The following is a 20,389-nucleotide window of genomic DNA, read 5'->3' as shown; positions in this document are numbered from 1 at the left end:
CGGGACATTCAAATTCTGTCTGCCAAGTTCTCATTGGCCTTTTCTCAAGTTCAGAGATGCGTGAGGCTCTCAAGAGAAACCCCTATTGTCGCTTCTTCGACACAACGTCTCGTTCCCTCCATCAGGGAACGGAGGTTATAATAGTAACCTAGACGTTATTATGATTAACATTTCACAAGCAAAATATTGCCCTCAAATGGGTTGTTCATGTAATAAATTTACTGTTAATGACTATTTACTAGTTCAATTAAAGGATTTGCCCTAAAGAACAATGACATCTATTAGATCTTTTGGGATGGGTACCCATGGGATGGAGAACCTACCGAGTTAACGATGCCTTTGAGAGCTTGAAAGCCTCCTTTGACTGGGAACACTTGCTCTCTGGTATCAGCAATATCAGCAAGCTGTTGGAAGGCAAACAGAGAGATAATAATAACAGGGCAAAGAGCCAAGCAAGATAGAAAAGAAAACTTGATGACATTTCCTCTTTTTTAACTCCAGAGACAGGAAGAGAGCCGCAGACCTATAATTACATTCAACTCTGCAACACCCCATGCATTTAGTGAAACACAGACAAGCTTTGTAGAGCTTTCCAAACACTAGAATCTCCAAAAATGGACACAAGAAGTGTAACATATAAATATGAAATTTAAACTGTAAATATGAAATTTGATACTTTAAAGTAATATTCAGCGTTCAATACAAGTAAAGCTCAATCGACAGCATTTATGGCAAAATGCTGATTACCACAAAAATAATTTTGACTTGTCCCTCCTTTTCTTTTAAAAAAGAAAACCTTTAGGTTACAGTGGGCACATACAGTGGAAGTGAAAGGGGAAAATGTTTGTAGGGTTTAAAAGCAGAAACTTGAAGCTTATAATTTTATAAAAGCACATTCATTCCTCTGTTAAAAACTCATTGTGACAGAGCGGAGGAAAATCAAGCTTCCGAGAGGGATAAAGGCCGTCTGGAGGCTGCAGTGCGAGAGAAAGAGATTTACGGGCTGTCGTCCCCTAGAGGGTGGAGGAATGGCCGCGGACCAAGCTACGGCGTATCGGAGAACGTATCAGAGAATCTTCTCTCTCTCTCCTCTCTCTCTCCTGCTGCCGCTACACGTTGGCCTTTCCCTCTCTTTTAAATTTTACTTTGGTTTTTAGGGGGTACTGCACTGTTACAGGGAGTATTCCCTGTGTTTTTAATTATTGTTGTTTTCCTCCCCCTGTCCCCGCCCAGATTCAGGAAGGCGGGGATGACCTGCCACCAGATGGGTCAGAAGGAACACCCCCCTCCCCCCCAAGGGAAGGGGGGGGGGGTACGTCATGCCTGAGAGAATGAGGGAGGAATGTGACAGGGTGGAGGGCGGGGCCGGGTCGTGATTATACACACCTGGCCCCTAATCAGGCTAATCAAGCCTCCGAGAGGGATAAAGGCCGACTGGAGGCTGCAGTGCGAGAGAGAGAGAAATTTACGGGCAGCTGTCTGACACCTTTGTGTGTTTGTTCTTCATTAAAATATTATTTATATTGTCAAGCCGGTTCTCGCCTCCTCCTTTCCATTAATCCCTTTACACTCATATATTATTTGAGCTGTTCATTTGTATAAGTCGTCATTTTTACAGTAGTTTTAAGGGTTTGATGATATTACTTCATTGTTAAGTTGTAAAATTGGCTATAACTTTACACAGAAAATTTATTTTATCACACTAAAATCATGTTTACAGGAATATTGTTTATGTCTTGTGGATTTACATTTGAAAAAGTGAGTATTTTAACGTTTATGGTTTATCCCCATTCACTTCTATCGAAAGTGCCTCACTGGAACCCAGATTTGCTGTCAATGCTCTCAATTGACCTTAACTATACTGAACCTGTGTATATATATATATATATATATATATATATATATATATATATCCTTTAAACACTGATGTAATGGCAATATTACCTGTTCTTCGTCAAAATCTTTAACGCCAACACAATACACACGAGCCCCATACTTCCTTGCAATATCAGCCTGTGTCCAGAACATTCAGTCATTATAACAGAATTGTTTGTGCTATAATGTTACAAAATAGGCTTCAAATACTAAATACCAGCTCACCTGCTCCTTAGTAAGTTCATGGATATATGGTTCAAGCTTTCCATCAGTCAAGGCCACAATGATACTAGAGGATTTTTTTACCTGTACTTTTATTTGTTCAGTTGCCTGCGAAGAGTAAGAAATAGTTTCATAAAGCTGTGTGAAAATAAAAGTCATCTGTTTTCTTAAAAACTGCAGGGACAAAAAAGACCAGGCTTATACAGAACTTGTCTCAAGTCCAAATCCAGGATGTTTAATGTTGTACGTTTATGCAAAAAGATAAATATGCAATTATGACTTATCTGGTCATGAGTGGATCAAAACTACAGTAACGGTTGGCCTAGTTAGATTTTCAAATACATTTCAGATCATAGACTCCACATGTGCATAAAACTATCTGTAAAACATGACAGTTTTATGCATTTTATAAATTTATTTTGGAATACCATGCAAATTCCATTTTGCTGTTCACGTGAAGTAATTTTTTCTTTACCATTTTCATTCCTTCATGCATGTAGGTTTCACCTGTTGGTTTGACCTCACTTAAGATCCTCAGGCCATCTTTAATTTTTGCTCTGATAATAAAAAGCAAGGAATTTTCTGTTCAGAATGAGCTAGAGAGATAATTTTGTTATGCAATGTATACTGTATGTAATGGTCATATCAGAGGGAAAAAAGATGAAGGCAGCCAAAAAAGATGAATGACATCATAAATACATTACTCCTACATGTATACATAAACACATGGTGTATTACTAGCTTTCTTACACTGGGGACTGCAAGCAATTCACAAAAGCCTGATACTGTACCTGTCTCCAGTAAGTTGTAACAAACACTCTGCGCTGGCTGAAAACACTATGAAGGATACTCTCATGTTTGGACTGCAATGGGAGAAAAGGAACTATGAAAAACATTTTAAATGAGTGACAAATCATGGTAAATAAATGGAGATTCCAACATAAATTTATCCATTATCATTCTTTTTAGTGTAAACACGCCTTCTTTCTATGTAAATTATTCTTATTATGGATTATGCCTCATTAACAAAAGCCAGCACTATTTGCCTGACACAATTAAAGCATGATTATGTTTTCAATGTTCAAATGTCAAAATTATTATATCCCAGCCTAATAGAAGTAAAGGTCTCTGAGGAACAATAATGGGTGTTCCCAATCTGGGAAACTTTTCAAGCTGGTGAAAGTAGGGAATCTCAATTTAGTAATTAGTAGGCATTTCCAAACCAGGATGGGCATTTTTAAACTATCAAATGAAAGTTGGGCATCTCAAAGTAGTAGGCAAATCGTTAAAAAGCGGTTGATAAATGCTCATCCAGGTTTGAAAACACCCACTGCTTGGGAAAAGCAGAGACAAGTCTCGTCTAATATGCAGAGTCAACTTTAAGTAAGCCTGGCTCTAGTGCTTTCAAAGCTCTGTTTGTTTTTTTGTTTTTGAGTGGCCCATCAAGCCCAACACAGCAACATTAGCTCAACCAATGATGTGAGTTTGGGATGGGACTATCTGCTTGAACAAGCAATAGATGAAAGGGGTAGCTTTCTAAAATCTGATTTAAAACAGTTATTTCAATTCCGTTTGGTGATGCTGGTGTTGCCGAAATCACAGACTTCAGCTTTAACATTGTGCAAGTATTGCCAGGGGAAAACCGTTAATAAACTGAATTTTGTTTAACAGAGATATTGATGTACTTTATATTTTATAACAATCAAAGCAACAGTAATTCCTCAAATTATTACTGATTCAATGATGGGGAAGACCATTATAGTGCCGCATATATCCAAACACTGTGCACTTTCAGCATTTTAAAGAGCCGTCTGGAATGCAGTAGTGGAGCGATGCTATACAGTCCCACCAAAGTATGCCAGCACTTACAATCTGGTTGCAAGATAGGAGATTGCACAGTGCAGATTGTGGAAGGGTTTTTCAAAAAATGTTGGGTGCATGTTTGTGCCGTTATCTGATTTGCATAATTCCTTTAGTGAATCGCAAGCAATTAATTGACTCAAGCAGTGGATGCAAATCATTCTTTGTGAATTCCCCCCACATTAGTATTAATACAAATTATTAGTAAAGATAAAGATAAGCATCAATGCAAAGGATCTGGTTAAGTGACTTCACAACAATCATGTGATGTTGCATGAGGACAGCAAGAGTTTCAAAACGCTCATCTCACAATCATCAGAGTTTGTTTATGAGTAAGCTGCAAAAGATCCCTTCAGCTTAAAGTGATTCATTGATATTCAGACGAGAAACAGGTTTTCATGTGTGAGTCATGTAGACATCCTGTTGGTGATTATATTTATACCTATCACTTCCTGTATTTATTCCAGCTACACTATTAAATATTTTCTCGTCTAAAAAACATTAAAGAACTGGCAGCAGGGTTGCCAGCATGTTACTGTAAAATTAACGGTGTCTTGCTGTTGCTGAAATGAGCAGCTAGATTCTGTTTATACAGCTACAATATACAACTGTAATTTAGCAGCATATAGCGGTCCAATTACATACTATCTACTGTTGTTGACTTTAACAGCTATGTTCTGAGCATGCACTGTGGCATGAAGAAATTACTTCTGGTTTATTTTTATGTTGTTTTTGCTGTAGTCTAAATTACTTGTATATTAATGTTCAGCTTTTACTTTTTACGTATAAGTACTGTTGCATTTTGTATGCTGAGAGTTTATTTCTGTGTGTGAATATACATTTTAATATACGTAAAATATACATTTCAAAATGTCACTATAGCTTTCACCAAGATGATATCATGATTTGAAATGTTCATTTTCCCCTAATGCCTTGCATAGAACAGCTATTTACCTTAAAACTAGTCACTTCACAATGAGCCTGCTCTTGAACTCCCAGAATGCAACATTTTTAACAGCAAACTACTGTATTTAAGAATCACAGTAGATTGCTGTAGGAATTTGGCCGTAAATTTACAGCAATTAACAGTAGGGCAAACAAGCCATATAACTTTTCTGGAAAGCATTGGTGCCATAAAGATGCACATTTTTGGAGCTACATGAAATTTAGAAAGTAAAATAAAAACATGTAGTTATACTAGTGTTTCTTTGTTAATTTTATGTATGAAGTTATCAAATTGATCAAAAATGTACAAAACTAGGGAATTTCTATCTTCTAAAGATCTTGGTACAGCTTCTTGTTTCAGAGAGAACTGACACATAATTTGACCAAAAATATATGGATTATGAGAAGTACATTTCAATGAAGCAGTTGGTCTTTTTCACAACCTTCTTTCATGAAAGCTGATACAGCACAGGAACATGTTGGGTTCTTCTACATATTTGAAGTCAGGTCTCTGGACTTTGAGCATAAGGAGAGGTGCTGCTTTTCTCACATAATGATATCCAATTCACAACCATCCCCCATATGAAATACTCAGGGAGAACATCCAAATAAGTTCAAGCAGCCAAATTGTGGTAACAAAAAGCAAATGCGATATTGGAACATTTTATGTTTGAAAAATACTAAATACTGCAACTCACCAAATGGTGCTACAAATAATCACTAAATTATCTACTCATACAGCTTGTCCATTCAATGCTTAACAAATGACCCTAAATAGAGCCAGTGCAGACCACATGGCACAACAGAAGCACATCAAAGTCCATGGCAGACAACAGGTCTTCCTGCACTCATGACTTAAAGTACATTGGCTGCATTCTCTCTTTTCATATGTGAGGGATAAGTGTAATGTTGGATGGTTGCAGTGCAAATGGCCATTCTCACAGCCCATAAGACAGAGCCTCTTTGCCACCCACTCCCACCTGCTCCCTTTGCTATTTTCTCAAGCAGACTGCTTCTGGCTAGGTCGCTACCGTCTGTACTGGCACATACATTGAGTCAACGTTACATAAGTTCACATTCATCTAGCGAATTATAATTTTTTTCTTCTTCTTTCTACAGGCCATCTCAGAACCGGATATATAGCTACTGTGTAGCCAAGTTAGCATTAAGCTTAGATTCGAGCTGTGATGAAGTTGTGACTTCATCTGATGAGGGGGATTGGGAGTTACATTCACAACCATTGCTGTAAAAATGACTTTTTTGGTATCATAAATTACACATAAAGTGCAATCAGAAAGTATTCAGACCCCCTAATTTTTTTTCACATTTTTATTATGTTGCAGCCTTTTGCTAAATTGCTTTACATGAACAAAAACATGATTAAATAAACAGAACATACACACACAGAATCAAATTATATAAAATTATATGTCCATCTACCTAAACACCCCCCCACCAATCCCCCACTACAAACATTTTCCATTCCAAAATGAAGGACTTAAGAGAAGGGGACATCTATAGGAAGAGATTGTAGCAGGTAGTTGAATTTTGGAATAAAATTAATTTTAATAACATTAACCTTCCCAGTCATGGATAAATGTAACAAAGCCCACCTGCCCACATCACTCGAAAACCTTTTTATTAAAGGGACAAAATTAACACACAAAACTTAATTTTTAACTAAATCACACAAATTTGCTGGGAATAAAATATAAAAATATTAAACCAGTACCATCCCAACCGTTCAAAAGACGACGCCATCGCCACAACCCTCCATCTTGCCCTCACCCACCTGGATAAAAAAGACTCATACGTTCGAATGCTGTTCATAGACTTCAGCTCAGCATTCAACACAATCATTCCTCAGCACCTGATTGGAAAGCTGAACCTGCTGGGCCTGGACACCTCTCTCTGAAACTGGATCCTTGACTTCCTGACTGGGAGACCTCAGTCAGTCCGGATTGGGAACAGCCTCTCCACCGCCACCACACTGAGCACTGGGGCCCCCCAGGGTTCCTCAACTCCATCTCTATTACAAAGCACATCTCCCACCCCCCATCCTCACCACATTCTATTGGGACTATTGAGAGCATCCTGAGCAGCTGCATCACTGCCTGGTTTGGGACTTACACAGTTTCCGAAACGCAAAGCCCTGCAGAGAATAGTGAGGACAGCTGAGAAGATCATCGGGGTCTCTCTTCCCTCCATCAAAGACATTTACACCAAACAGTGCATCCGCAAAGCAACCAGCATTGTGGATGACACCACACACCCCTCACACAAACTCTTCACCCTCCTGCCATCTGGCAAGAGGTACCGAAGCATTTGGGCCCTCACGGCCAGACTGTGTAACAGCTTCTTCCCCCAAGCCATTAGACTCCTCAATACTCAGAGACTGGACTGACACACACACACACACCTATACACCATCCAACTTTTGCACATGTCAAGAGTTGCACTTAATTCATTGTCACTTTATACCTGGCTGCTACCTCAATAACTGCTATGTCCATAGAACACTATTTCATAGTATGTTATGTTTACGTTCAGCATTTGGAAATGTGTACTGTTTGGCGCTACACTATCTCTCACTGTCTCTTACTGTGCCTATTGTCCTGTTCCTTTTTAGATCCTTTTTATTGGACTGTCCAGTACTTTTTGCACACGTTTGCACGTGCACTTTATGTAGGAATGTGTAGGTTTTATTTAGTCTGTGTAGTCTCATGTGGTTCTGTGTTTGTCCTATGTTGATTTATGAAGCACCATGGTCCTGGAAGAATGTTGTCTCGTTTCGCTGTGTATTGTAATATCTGTATATGGTTGAATGACAATAAAAACCTTGACATAACTTGACTAAAAAGTTTCGGATTTAGACCAACTCACTCTGTATCCTGACAACTTAGAAAAGGAATTAATAAATCTGTGGAGACAAGGCATAGATCTAGTAAGGTTGCAGACAAATAATAAAATATCACCTGCATAAACAAAAGCTTATGCGCCACACCTCCTGTCACCACCCCTGGAAAATCATCCTCCTTTCTTACTGTGGCTGCTAATGGTTCCAGTGCATGATGCAAAAATTAGGGAAAAGAGGGCAACCCTGCCAGGTGTCCCCAATAATCTAAAATTAATTTTAAAAAATTCTAATCGAATCTCACCAGTTTATGTCATTAAAAGTATTAAAACTAGCAATAATGCTAGTTTAGAGCAGAGCTCGCCCTTCACACATCTTGTCATGTTCACTGTTGTCTTTTGTTTTTGTGCTTTTATGTTGAAGTTTAGTTTAGTTCCTGTTTCCTGTTTGGTTTTTGTAGTCCTTTTGTAGTTTCTTTTTATGATTGGTTTTCCCCTGATTGTTTCTCCTTCTCTGATTGTTGCCCCAGGTGTCCCTCATTCCCTTGTTTGTTCCTTTGTGTATTTAAACCCTACTGTTTCTCCATTCCCCTGTCGGTTGTTAATGTTTGTGGATGCGTGTTTCCGTGCGCTCCGTCTATGTTTATCCTACCTGTGAACCCATCGTATGTCTGCCGTGTTTTTGCTTTCTTTTCCCCATTGCGGATATTTCCTTTGTTCCTGTTTTGTCTGTTTCCATTTTTGTTGCAATAAAGACCACTGCAAATAGATCCTCACCCCTCGTCTGCCTTCACCTACATTCGTAACACATCTAATCCTCATATGGTGTCATGTGACTCTCATATGTCTTCAAGTGTGTATGAAAATGAATAACCCCACATGGTGAAAACCAGATGGAAAGTAATCTTAATCTAATGATCTATACAAGTTATCAAATTCACACAGAATAATTATCCCCTTCATAACCAGAGGTAGGGAGGGAGGTTTTATTCTATTGGAAGGGCTTGAGACTTCTAGTGGGAGTAAAGTGGATAGCGGCCTACTGGCGGTTGTATTAAAATTATAACAGGTAGCCCGCCTGTAAAAAGGAGCTTCGGCTCATCCGCTGGGTGAAGGAATAGTAGCTCTCTAGAAAGAGAGGACATGCAAAGCGATGGACGCCACATCTAGGTTATAAAACCTTGCAAACGTGATCTGTGAAGACCATCCTGCTGCAAAACATATATCCAGTAGGGATATATACTGTATATACCATTTGTCCATGCCCATGAGGAAGCCATGCCTCTAGTTGAATGCGCCTTTCCGCCAATAGGGCATCTAATGCCCTGAGACTCATAAGCGAGGGCGATCGCACCAATGATCCAGTGAGAGAGTCTTTGTTTGGAGAAGGACATGCCTTTTGCGCGTCCTTCATTACAAATTAAGTGCTGATCTGACAGTCTAAACTAGTGAGTACGCTCCACATAAGTGCGCAATGTTCGCAAGGGGCAAATTAAATGCACTAACTGCTCCTCATCCGAATTAGACGGTGGACAAGAGAAAGCTTGTAGGTGCACTAACTGAGCCCTGAAGGGTGTGGAAAGCACCTTAGGCACATAGCCTTTTTTTGGTTTTGAGTGTGGCTTTTGAAATCCCCAGAGCGAATTCCAGACATGAACAGCCAACTGACAGCACCTGTATATCACCAACCCATTTTACTGAGGCCAGAGCCAATAGCAATGCAGTATTTTAAGAGAGCACCCGCAACTTGTAAGAAAGTATTAGTAAGTCCCCTTTTTGCTGGACAGAGTGGTATGTGAGGGAGGTTAATACTCTTGGTGACCTATATGAGAATGGAGTGTGAGAACCTTAGCAGGGCAAGGAGGTTAAAAAGCAGGGTTTCAAACACATCACTCTCCTAAGGAAATGATCAGATCATGTCTGCCTATAGAGGAACCAGCCTCTGGGGTGTGAAATGCTGATATGGTCGCTACATAGACCTTAAAACTACACTATGTAACTTTTTTTGTTAAAAAATAACAAAAAGTTATTAATGAGAGTGTGCAACAAAAATCCATCTTCCAAACCATGTCTTTACTTTACCCAAATACACTTTGATAAACCTGAGCTGTTGGGATGGATTTCACATGAAAATGCATACATAAGTAATTCGTCCATGTGTGTTCAAGTCAAATCTATACACCCAGAATAAAATAAGCTATGGCTACTGCAGCGCATGTATGGTGTGGGAGTTGCGTGAAGCTGAAAGTTTGTTGTCACAACGAACAACATTTTTTTACCATGGATCATTCAAAGCGGCAAACGTCCGGGGTATCACCGGTTGAAAAAACAAAAAACTCAGAACAGAGGAGAGTCTACAAGCAAAAAGGGAAAGTGACAGAGTTCAGATGGCCCTGAACATTTGAATGCCTATGAATGGTGTAATGCTTTCTTGTGTGGAGTGCACGCTATCTCCTCTCCCTACACGTGCTCCACACGAAGAGGCATTGTGCCAGGTTTATCATTGGTAGTGATCGAGTGCCGCCCTGGCGATTTATCTACACCACTACTGACATATTGTCTGAACTATCAGAATGTGATTATATATGTGAGAAGACGGCTAGCATTTCCAACCAGTTGATGTGCCACTCCCATTTAGCACTCATCCAAGTGCCAAAAGCGGGCGCCCATCACACAGCGCACCCGAACCCGTGTTGGATGCATCCGTGGTCACCACTTTCCACCTGAAAACCTGACCCAGGTTACACCCTGCTGATAAAGGTTTGGAGCTGTCAATGGTGGTAGAGCAGCCAGGCAGCGGCGAGTCACAGTGATGCACATGCGATATACAAGGCATGACTCGGTACATGGTGTTTCAGCCAGCACTGGAGAGGTGTCATGTCTAAAAGACCTAACGGTATGGCGGTGGATGCTGCCACCATAAAACCTAGCATATTCTGAAAAGACTACAGTGGAAATGATTTCCCCAGATTGAACTGGTGAATGGCTGGATGCGTCACTTGTGAGGTGTGCATGCATGCTCATGGAGTCGAGTTGAACCCCCAAAACGGAGATTTGTTGGCTCTGAGAAAGTGTGCTCTTTGCCCAGTTGACACTGATACCCAGGCTGTTCAAATGCCGAAGTATCAAGTCCCTGTGCTCGCATATCTGAGCCTCTGATAACGGCAGTAATAGCCAATAATTCTTAATGTGCACACCATTCATCTTCAAAGGGGCGAGCACCGCATCAACACATTTTTGTGAATGTGCAAGGGGCCAGAGACTATCCGAAGGGAAGGACTTTGAATTGATATGTCATCCCCTCAAACCCAAATCTCAAGAAAAGCCTGTGATGTGGTTCGGATGTGAAAAGAACGTGTCCTTTAGATCTATTGACGCAAACCAGTCCCGTGGGTGGATGTGCGTTAATATCTATTTCTTAATTAACATTCTGAATGGTTATTTTGCCAACGCGCGATTCAAGTGTCACAGATCTAAGAACAGCCGCAGCCCGCCATCTTTTTTCATTATGAAAAATAGAGGCTGTAAAACTGTAACAATCTCTATAGGGTCTTTCGCGAGGAGATTGTGATTCTTTGCCTGTAACAACGAGAACATAGCTCTGCTATGCTATGGAGCGCCGAACCAGCCTGGTCTGCCACTGTGTAAGCTCTTCCAGCCAGTGTGGATGTCAGTCGGCATGGCTTGAAAGGGTGGGCAGTGTGAGATTTTTCTGTTCTTCCACAGCTGTAGAAGAACAGAGATGAGCTGCAACTGCCTCTTCAATAGGGGGAAGCATAGCATATCCCTTATCCTCAGTGTAGTCCACTTTTGTGAGGACCGTAGCTCCTCCGATCTGGACACGGGGCGAATAGAGCATGAGTCACGTCTTTGTAAGCTCGTCAACTTCCAGGAAATAAGTGCAGTTCTCCCGGCCACAGACTGCTGGCTGCGGCCATCTGCAGGAACCACTCGTCTAGGCGAGTTATTACTGGCTCCTCTGGAGGGGACCACTCAAGACCGAGCTACTCAACCGCCCATGTGAGGATGCAAAGAAGCTCTCTTTCAGTGGCCAATGACAATGCAGCATCCTCCATGGACCAATCTCCCATGTCCGATGCCATGAGGGACACAGCATCATTATCATCGTCAGTCCAGCCAAATACGACAACACCGAGCTCATTCACAGAGGGCCAGAGGTCATCACGTGCGTACTGCACTGGCAAAGACGCTGCGTGGGAAGTCTGAGGGGCTTGTGAGGCTTGTACCGGTGTGAGATTCTCCTCGGGTTCTTCCATCTCTACCTCACGGCCATGCTGTGCTTCCTTGTGTGGTCCCCCTAGACAGAGGGAGCGGTAGGGAGTGCGTAGGAGGCGGAATCATCCCTCAGAATGAGGGCGACCCTAGAGCGGAGCTTCTTGAGACACATGTCCTCACTGTGAGGGCAGTCTGTACCCATGACAGCTACTTCAGTGTGAGTGCAGCCCAGGCAGCGACCGCTGCTCTAAAGATGTTCTGATGGAACGATGTGTCGCACACAAGAACTCTTGCAATATGACATCTTTAAAAAGATGCATACACACAAGCAGCTCTTTTAGTGTGTTTTACACCACTTGGACGGAATTATATTATATATATTAAAAGGATAAAACTCCTGCCTGGATACTGCTTACAGTGGTTAGATGTCTTGCTGAGCAAAAAACACAATCCGGCAGCAAAGCAGAGAGACTTCTTCGCCGGAACACTAGAGGGAGCGGGTGAATCTTCACTGCTCAGGCGAAAAACATCCTGATGCGTCTGCAGGGAATCCCATCCACTGATGGATGTCTGTCGATGGCAAAGAGAGTGATGATCAAGATGAGATGATCCGTCGTAATCAAGACGAGAGGATGTCGGTTTTGTAGGAAGAAAAATCTGAAGAAATTATGTTTGAGCCTCCACTTGTATAGGGCAAATGTGCGCCTAAAGGGGAGGGCTCAAACATCCTTGCCAATCAAAAAAATGCCGTTATGATACAAGAGCTTTAACTAGGTTGTTGAAAAGGGATTTTTCCCCATAGCATTCATTGCAATGTCAAGTGAACTGAATCGATACAGAACTAATTTTTATTTGGGCACATCTAACTTGCGCTGACTGACAGGATGACAAAGAGTTTGATCACAAAGAGCATGCCGTCATTGCCATGGTAACCAGATATATTTCAGCGGATTTGCTGAAAGGCTAGACTGAAAGTATTGTCAAATCAACATTTGATGCATCAAAACTGCTTATCTTCTCTGCAAATGATGCCAAAGAAAAAAGCAAGAAGGAAAATGTTTATGTTAAATGTAGTTAGAAAAAAAATCTGTGAGCCTACCAGCTGAAACCGGGACATAATTACATTGTTTAGAGAATTTCTCGGGACACACCTTTTAAAAACGGGACATCTGGCCACCCTGCTTATACGTAAAAAGAAAACAATCCGTAATACAATATTTAATGCCATGACCATATGAAGACTTGTTGTTGCTCCAATTTAAGACCTTTTTAAGGCCTTAATTTGCAGAAGGGAGAATTGAGACATTTTAAGACCTTTTTAAGACCAGCAGAAACCTGGAGGAAAAACAAAGCCATGACATCAAAGGAACTGCCTTCAGAGCATAGAGACAGGATTGTGTAAGGGCACAGATCTGGGGAAGGCTACAAAAACATTTCGGCTGTATTAAAAGTTTCCAAGAGCACAGTGGCCTGCATAATTCTTAAATGGAAGAAGTTTGGAACAACTAGGACACTTCCTAGAGCTCGTCACTCCAAACTGAGCAAACAAGGGAGAAGGGCCTTGGTAAGAGAGGTGACCAAGAACCCAATGGTCACTCTGGTCGAGCTCCAGAGATCATGTGTGGAGATAGGAGAAACTTGCAGAAGGTGAAGCATAGTGGTGGTATAATCATGCTATGGGTGTGTTTTTCTGTGGCAGGGACTGGGGGCCTGGTCAGGGTTGAAGGAAAGCAGAACACAGCAAAATAAAGAGAGCACTCAATAAAGAGAGCACTCAGAACCTCAGATTGGGACATTCCAACAGGACAATGACCCTAAGCACACAGCCAAGACCATGCAAGAGTGGCTTAGGGACTACTCTGTGAATGTCCTTGAGTGGCCCAGCCAGAGCCCGGACTTCAACTCAATCGAACATCTCATGAGAGACCTGAAAATGACAGAGCTGAGAGGATCTGCAGAGAATAATGGCAGAAAATCCCTTCAACTGAGTTAAGGGTCTGAATACTTATGTCAATGTGATATTTCAGTTTTTTCTTTTTAATAAATTTGCAAAGTTATAAAAATTCTGCTTTTTTCTTTGTCATTATGGGGTATGGAGTGTAGATTGATGTAAAAAAGAATATTTTAAAGCATTTTAGCATAAGACTGCAACATAAAATTTGAAAAAAAATGAAGGGGTCTGAATAATTTCTGAATGCACTGTACTTTTGTCTTGACTTTGTATGGTACCTTAAATATTTTTTCTCGTGCACCACTTAAAGCTGAAGTCTGTAATTTCTGCAGCACTAAGATTACCAAATGGAATTGTAAGAATAATCTCTGTTTTCAAACTGATTCTAGATTTTAGAAATCTCCCCCAGTCTTCCATTGGTTGGAGGTATGGGACGATATGGTTAGCTCACGATTCGGTTCAAAATAAGATATGAGGTTCAAGATGCGATATAATCTTGATTTGATATAATATAACACTTAGTTAGAAAATATTACAGAAAATTCTGTTAATTAATATTTGATTATGAAATTGTATATATACAGGTCCTTCTCAAAAAATTAGCATATTGTGATAAAGTTCATTATTTTCCATAATGTAATGATAAAAATTAAACTTTCATATATTTTAGATTCATTGCACACCAACTGAAATATTTCAGGTCTTTTATTGTTTTAATACTGATGATTTTGGCATACAGCTCATGAAAACCCAAAATTCCTATCTCAAAAAATTAGCATATCATGAAAAGGGTCTCTAAACGAGCTATTAACCTAATCATCTGAATCAACTAATTAACTCTAAACACCTGCAAAAGATTCCTGAGGCTTTTAAAAACTCCCAGCCTGTTTCAATACTCAAAACCGCAATCATGGGTAAGACTGCCGACCTGACTGCTGTCCAGAAGGCCATCATTGACACCCTCAAGCAAGAGGGTAAGACACAGAAAGAAATTTCTGAACAAATAGGCTGTTCCCAGAGTGCTGTATCAAGGCACCTCAGTGGGAAGTCTGTGGGAAGGAAAAAGTGTGGCAAAAAGCGCTGCACAACGAGAAGAGGTGACCGGACCCTGAGGAAGATTGTGGAGAAGGACCCGATTCCAGACCTTGGGGACCTGCCGAAGCAGTGGACTGAGTCTGGAGTAGAAACATCCAGAGCCACCGTGCACAGGTGTGTGCAGGAAATGGGCTACAGGTGCCGCATTCCCCAGGTCAAGCCACTTTTGAACCAGAAACAGCAGCAGAAGCGCCTGACCTGGGCTACAGAGAAGCAGCACTGGACTGTTGCTCAGTGGTCCAAAGTACTTTTTTCGGATGAAAGCAAATTTTGCATGTCATTCGAAATCAAGGTGCCAGAGTCTGGAGGAAGACTGGGGAGAAGGAATGATGGTCTGGGGTGCCATGTCAGCTGCTGGTGTTGGTCCACTGTGTTTTATCAAGGGCAGGGTCAATGCAGCTAGCTATCAGGAGATTTTGGAGCACTTCATGCTTCCATCTGCTGAAAAGCTTTATGGAGATGAAGATTTCATTTTTCAGCATGACCTGGCACCTGCTCACAGTGCCAAAACCACTGGTAAATGGTTTACTGACCATGGTATTATTGTGCTCAATTGGCCTGCCAACTCTCCTGACCTGAACCCCATAGAGAATCTGTGGGATATTGTGAAGAGAAAGTTGAGAGACGCAAGAACCAACACTCTGGATGAGCTTAAGGCCGCTATCGAAGCATCCTGGGCCTCCATAACACCTCAGCAGTGCCACAGGCTGATTGCCTCCATGCCACACCGCATTGAAGCAGTCATTTCTGCAAAAGGATTCCCGACCAAGTATTGAGTGCATAACTGAACATAATTATTTGAAGGTTGACTTTTTTTTTTTGTATTAAAAACACTTCTTTTATTGGTCGGATGAAATATGCTAATTTTTTGAGATAGGAATTTTGGGTTTTCATGAGCTGTATGCCAAAATCATCAGTATTAAAACAATAAAAGACCTGAAACATTTCAGTTGGTGTGCAATGAATCTAAAATATATGAAAGTTTAATTTTTATCATTACATTATGGAAAATAATGAACTTTATCACAATATGCTAATTTTTTGAGAAGGACCTGTAATAGTGATATGAGATATCACTGTTTGAAAGAATGTGTACAATTTACAAGTAACAGCACTGAGTTTACATCCATATGTATAAGAAATGCTAAAAAGATACTGAAACTTTAAGAGCTTGCCTCACAATGTTCTGCTTCAGTGAACATTAACACAAATCATATGATATAAGCCGTTACTAATGCTTGTAAAATTTACGTGCAACATGAAACTGGGTAAGAGGCCAAAAAAATTACTACCGATAGGTTTTTGCTCAAGACCCTAAATAATATTGGATTAATATTGGATATTGGAAAAAATTATCACGAAAAACATTGTTCATATTAGCATTTCTCATTACAATCAAACATAATAAATACAGTGCTGTTGTTTAAGTTCCATTATTATAGAGATCTACTTTTTGTTGCCCATGTCTGACACTGTTGTGTCATTTATGTTTAAAAAAATTGAATCCTACAATAAGATATGGGGGTCAATCATCTTGTTTTGTATTGTATCGTATTATATCATGAAATTTGAGTACCGTTTTATTTACCCTCATGTTATTCCAAACCCACATTACTTTATTTCTTCCATGGAACACGAAAGGAGATGTTCAGCAGAGTGTTAGACTCAGTCACCATTTACTTTCATTTCATATTTACTTTCATATTTTTTCCATACAATAAAAGTGAATGGTGACAGAGGCTGTCAGTACCTGACATTCTGCCTAACATCTCCTTTTGTATTCCACAGAGGAAAAAAAGTGTTTGGAAATGGGTTTGGAACTAGAGTTACTTTGGAATGAATGCGAGTAATTTAAAACAAATGACTAACTGGAAGAGGTAACTCTTTAAATGTTTGGTTAGAATTGCCATTTGGGTTTTAATTAAAAGTGTAATAGAAAAGAAAAACAATGAAAACAGAAAATTACCTCACAAATCTGTCTGTAAGATTTTTGACGAAGTCATAGATCTGACACCAGTCAGTCGAAACACTACCGGATCTGTAATAAAGTTAATGATACACAAGTCAGCACTAAATAAGAAAAGAAACAGGCTCCAGCTTAAATCAATTACACAAATACTTAAGTCAAATATCTGCTTTAGAATGGGACGTGTGGTTACTCTAAGAGTTGTGCTGTTGATTAGACTGTGGCAAAGAACTTGGTAAGTCAGCTAAGTTAACACATGACTGTCTATAAAGTGCGCAGAACAGACCCTGTCCATGTTCTATGATAATAACACATTGAGTCATGTCACTTCATTACAATTGATGGCCACATCAGTTCTCAGGAATGATACCACTGCAGCATTCCAACACCCAACAAACTAGTGGTCAACCGATGTAGGATTTAAATGGCCAAAGTTCATACCAGTATATAGAAACGAGAGTGGCTGATGGCCTGTATTATTTGAAATGTTACATAAATGACATGTAACAGAGAACACACAAGGTTTGCCAAGACGAACAATGAACAGCCCACAAATCAACATCAAAGAAAGTTCCTATTCTACGTATATGTTCCTACTGTATATGTGCATTCCCAGCACATCCCATAATTTTGATTATTTCTCCATAATGCGAAATTTCACAACATAAAATACATGAAACCGTTCAAATGCAATGATGATAGAAAGTAGACCTCTTAAGCCTCCGAAATGAACTTAAATGCAACCCAGTGTCTTTAAAGAAAAAAGTGTGTCAAATGTGTCCTTGAAGTAATAGCTACAAATTGAACTAAAAATTATAATCCATTGCATATGGTGTGAACATAAAACACAACCAATAGGTACCTAGAAAATCATTTTTATGCATGTCTTCTTCCTTTTCTCAAACCAAGGTCAGAGAATCTAGACAAGACCATCAGATAACACCAAACCACATTTAATGGAATGGTCTGTTGTGCAGGGAAATTTAATTTCCGGCCATGGCCACTAAAGGCCAGTTCTGTACTGCATATTTGTGCCATCATACTACATAGACAGACAGACAGACAGACAGACAGACAGACAGACAGACAGACAGACAGACAGACAGATAGATAGATAGATAGATAGATAGATAGATAGATAGATAGATAGATAGATAGATAGATAGATAGATAGATAGATAGATAGATTTACAGACTATTAGATGGATGGAGATATAAATGGATGGAAGGATATACTGTAGGTTCAAGTATATGGAGCCAGAAATATGCCAAAACAACTTGAATTTGAATTGTGTAAATTTGAATTATAGACTTTTGAATTTGAATTATAAGTGTGATTTTGCCAAATGAAATATTACATTGTATTTTAATAGGTTTGAATTTGAATTTCATATTTCATATTTAACCAAATTGAATTGGGTTTTTTATGGCACAATTTTATAAATATGTATTTTCAAACAGCAAATTTTTGGTTCTGAATTCTTACACTGTAAATATCCCGTTTTTAAAAATACAGCTTCAAGTTTTCAAGATGAAGAAGAAATTCAGAACACCAAATTCAATATTCCACGAAATTCAGATCTACAGAAAGTAGATCAGAGATCAAGCTTCCGTGTTCCACAGGGAAGAGTAGAGGGTCTCGGAAAAATCGAACTCAAAACGCACTTACAAACACTAACAAGTGTTTGAAATAACATCCGACTTGGATCTGATGTGGATTCCGATCACACAATGAAGCAGAATTACATTCATTATTGAGTTATATGTGATGCGTTCTTTTACGCATACTAATCACTTTCAAACTTAATATACTTTATACTAAAACAAATACTAGAGACCGCTTAGACAAATTTCTCATGTGCTGAGAATGTGCTAACGTGCTAACCATAAAAATATAAATCATAAAAGTTTAAGAACCACTTCATGGTCAGAATGGCGACCTTTTGAATCACGCCCGTGCCAGATAATTATTGCACCTCGACCTGTAATTGGCCAATATGCTCCTTTCGACTTTTCCAAGACCCTCTACTCTTCCCTGTGGAACACGGAAGCTTGATCTCTGACCCACGTTCTGTAGATCTGAATTTCTGAGGTTTGAATTTTAGAATATTGAATTTGGTGTTCTGAATTTCTTCTTCATCTTGAAAACTTGAAGCTGTATTTTTTTAAATGGGATATTTACAGTGTAAGAATTCAGAACCAAAAATGTGCTGTTTAAAAATACATATTTATAAAATTGTGCAATAAAAAAAAAAAAAATAAATTCAATCTGGTTAAATGTGAAATGTCCAGGATTGGAGTTTAAAAATTCAAATTCAAACCTATTTAAAATACAACGTAATATTTCATTTGGCAAAATCACACTTATAATTCAAATTAAAAAGTCTATAATTCAAATGTACACAATTCAAATTCAAATAGTTTTGGCATATTTCTGGCTCCATACAAGTAGGCTATATCAGAGAAATCAAGTCAAACTGCGGAACTGCTGACATGGACAGTTCAACTTCATCAACTTCAACGTTAACTACACACATCAGTCTAGTATTATTTAACTAATGTAAAACTATATAATATGTACCCTTTATACACTGATACATTTTGTATTCCGAATTTTGAATTTAGAACAACAGAAATAGAAGGACAGAAATTAGGGTTTCAAGTGTTCAAAGTAGGCTACCTACCGGTCCAGAACAAAGTAAAGGTCGTAAGCTCCATGACAAGATGGATGTTCTGCATTAAAAGATGAAATGCAAAAGAAGAAAAGAACCGCCGCTGTTGCCACCGTCCAGTGTTTCTTTGCGACGATACTTTTCTGTGTCATGACGGTGAGTTAGTTATGGCAACAGACGCATACGATTGGGCATAAAACTGATTTCTTAAATGATGTGAAACAAAAACAATACCAAGTAGAGAACAATAGAAAAGTATTGGCCGGTCTGGCGCAACATGGTCCAATTTATAGCTTTGCAGAAGAGCTCAATTCCTTCCTGCTGTGAAACAGAGGACATGCAACGTCACTAAATCTGATTTCTTCATCCGTTTTACGCCACCCATAAAACAACCCAGCAGTTCGGTCCAACTTTCGCGGGCAATAAACAGTTACCAAAAACGCAGAGTAATAACTGTTTTAAACGTTGCTAGCGAGTTTGGGTAATGCACTTAGTTATTCTGCGCGTGCACGTCCGCCCAGATGTGCAACAGAGGCTTTTGAGGTCAATATGCCGTTTGGCTCGCGCGCACACCCAGATTAATGAATTCTCAAACAGGATGTGTGTTATAAATAAAATTATTTAAGTTGCACTACTTATTTTTCAGTGGGATACTGTTAGGATTTATTAGGAATACTCTATTTAACAGTGATTGCATTTGAACTTTGGACTGTT

At 39.6% G+C, this 20,389-nt stretch overlaps 1 protein-coding gene across 2 annotated transcripts in view; it reads right to left on the bottom strand.

Annotated features, from left to right (window-relative positions):
- Nucleotides 1-20,185, bottom strand: part of LOC127626687 (anthrax toxin receptor 2-like) — a 102,120-nt gene extending 81,935 nt beyond the window's left edge. Inside the window, exons 1-7 of one of the 2 annotated variants that reach the window (XM_052102666.1) lie at nucleotides 19,688-20,185; nucleotides 17,004-17,075; nucleotides 2,889-2,960; nucleotides 2,573-2,654; nucleotides 2,101-2,205; nucleotides 1,945-2,013; nucleotides 324-404 (exon numbers count right to left, since the gene is read on the bottom strand). In XM_052102666.1, coding sequence (XP_051958626.1) covers nucleotides 324-404; nucleotides 1,945-2,013; nucleotides 2,101-2,205; nucleotides 2,573-2,654; nucleotides 2,889-2,960; nucleotides 17,004-17,075; nucleotides 19,688-19,827 — 621 coding nt within the window. In that variant the 5' untranslated portion in view covers nucleotides 19,828-20,185. The remainder of the gene's footprint in view (nucleotides 1-323; nucleotides 405-1,944; nucleotides 2,014-2,100; nucleotides 2,206-2,572; nucleotides 2,655-2,888; nucleotides 2,961-17,003; nucleotides 17,076-19,687) is intronic. The other variant, XM_052102673.1, reaches the window with a different exon arrangement.
- Nucleotides 20,186-20,389: the final 204 nt, after the last annotated feature.

This window comes from Xyrauchen texanus, chromosome 3 (assembly GCF_025860055.1).
Source record: "Xyrauchen texanus isolate HMW12.3.18 chromosome 3, RBS_HiC_50CHRs, whole genome shotgun sequence".
Taxonomy (NCBI): Eukaryota; Metazoa; Chordata; class Actinopteri; order Cypriniformes; family Catostomidae; genus Xyrauchen; species Xyrauchen texanus.
Note: the sequence above shows the minus strand (reverse complement) of the source record. Positions and strands in the feature narration are given on the sequence as shown.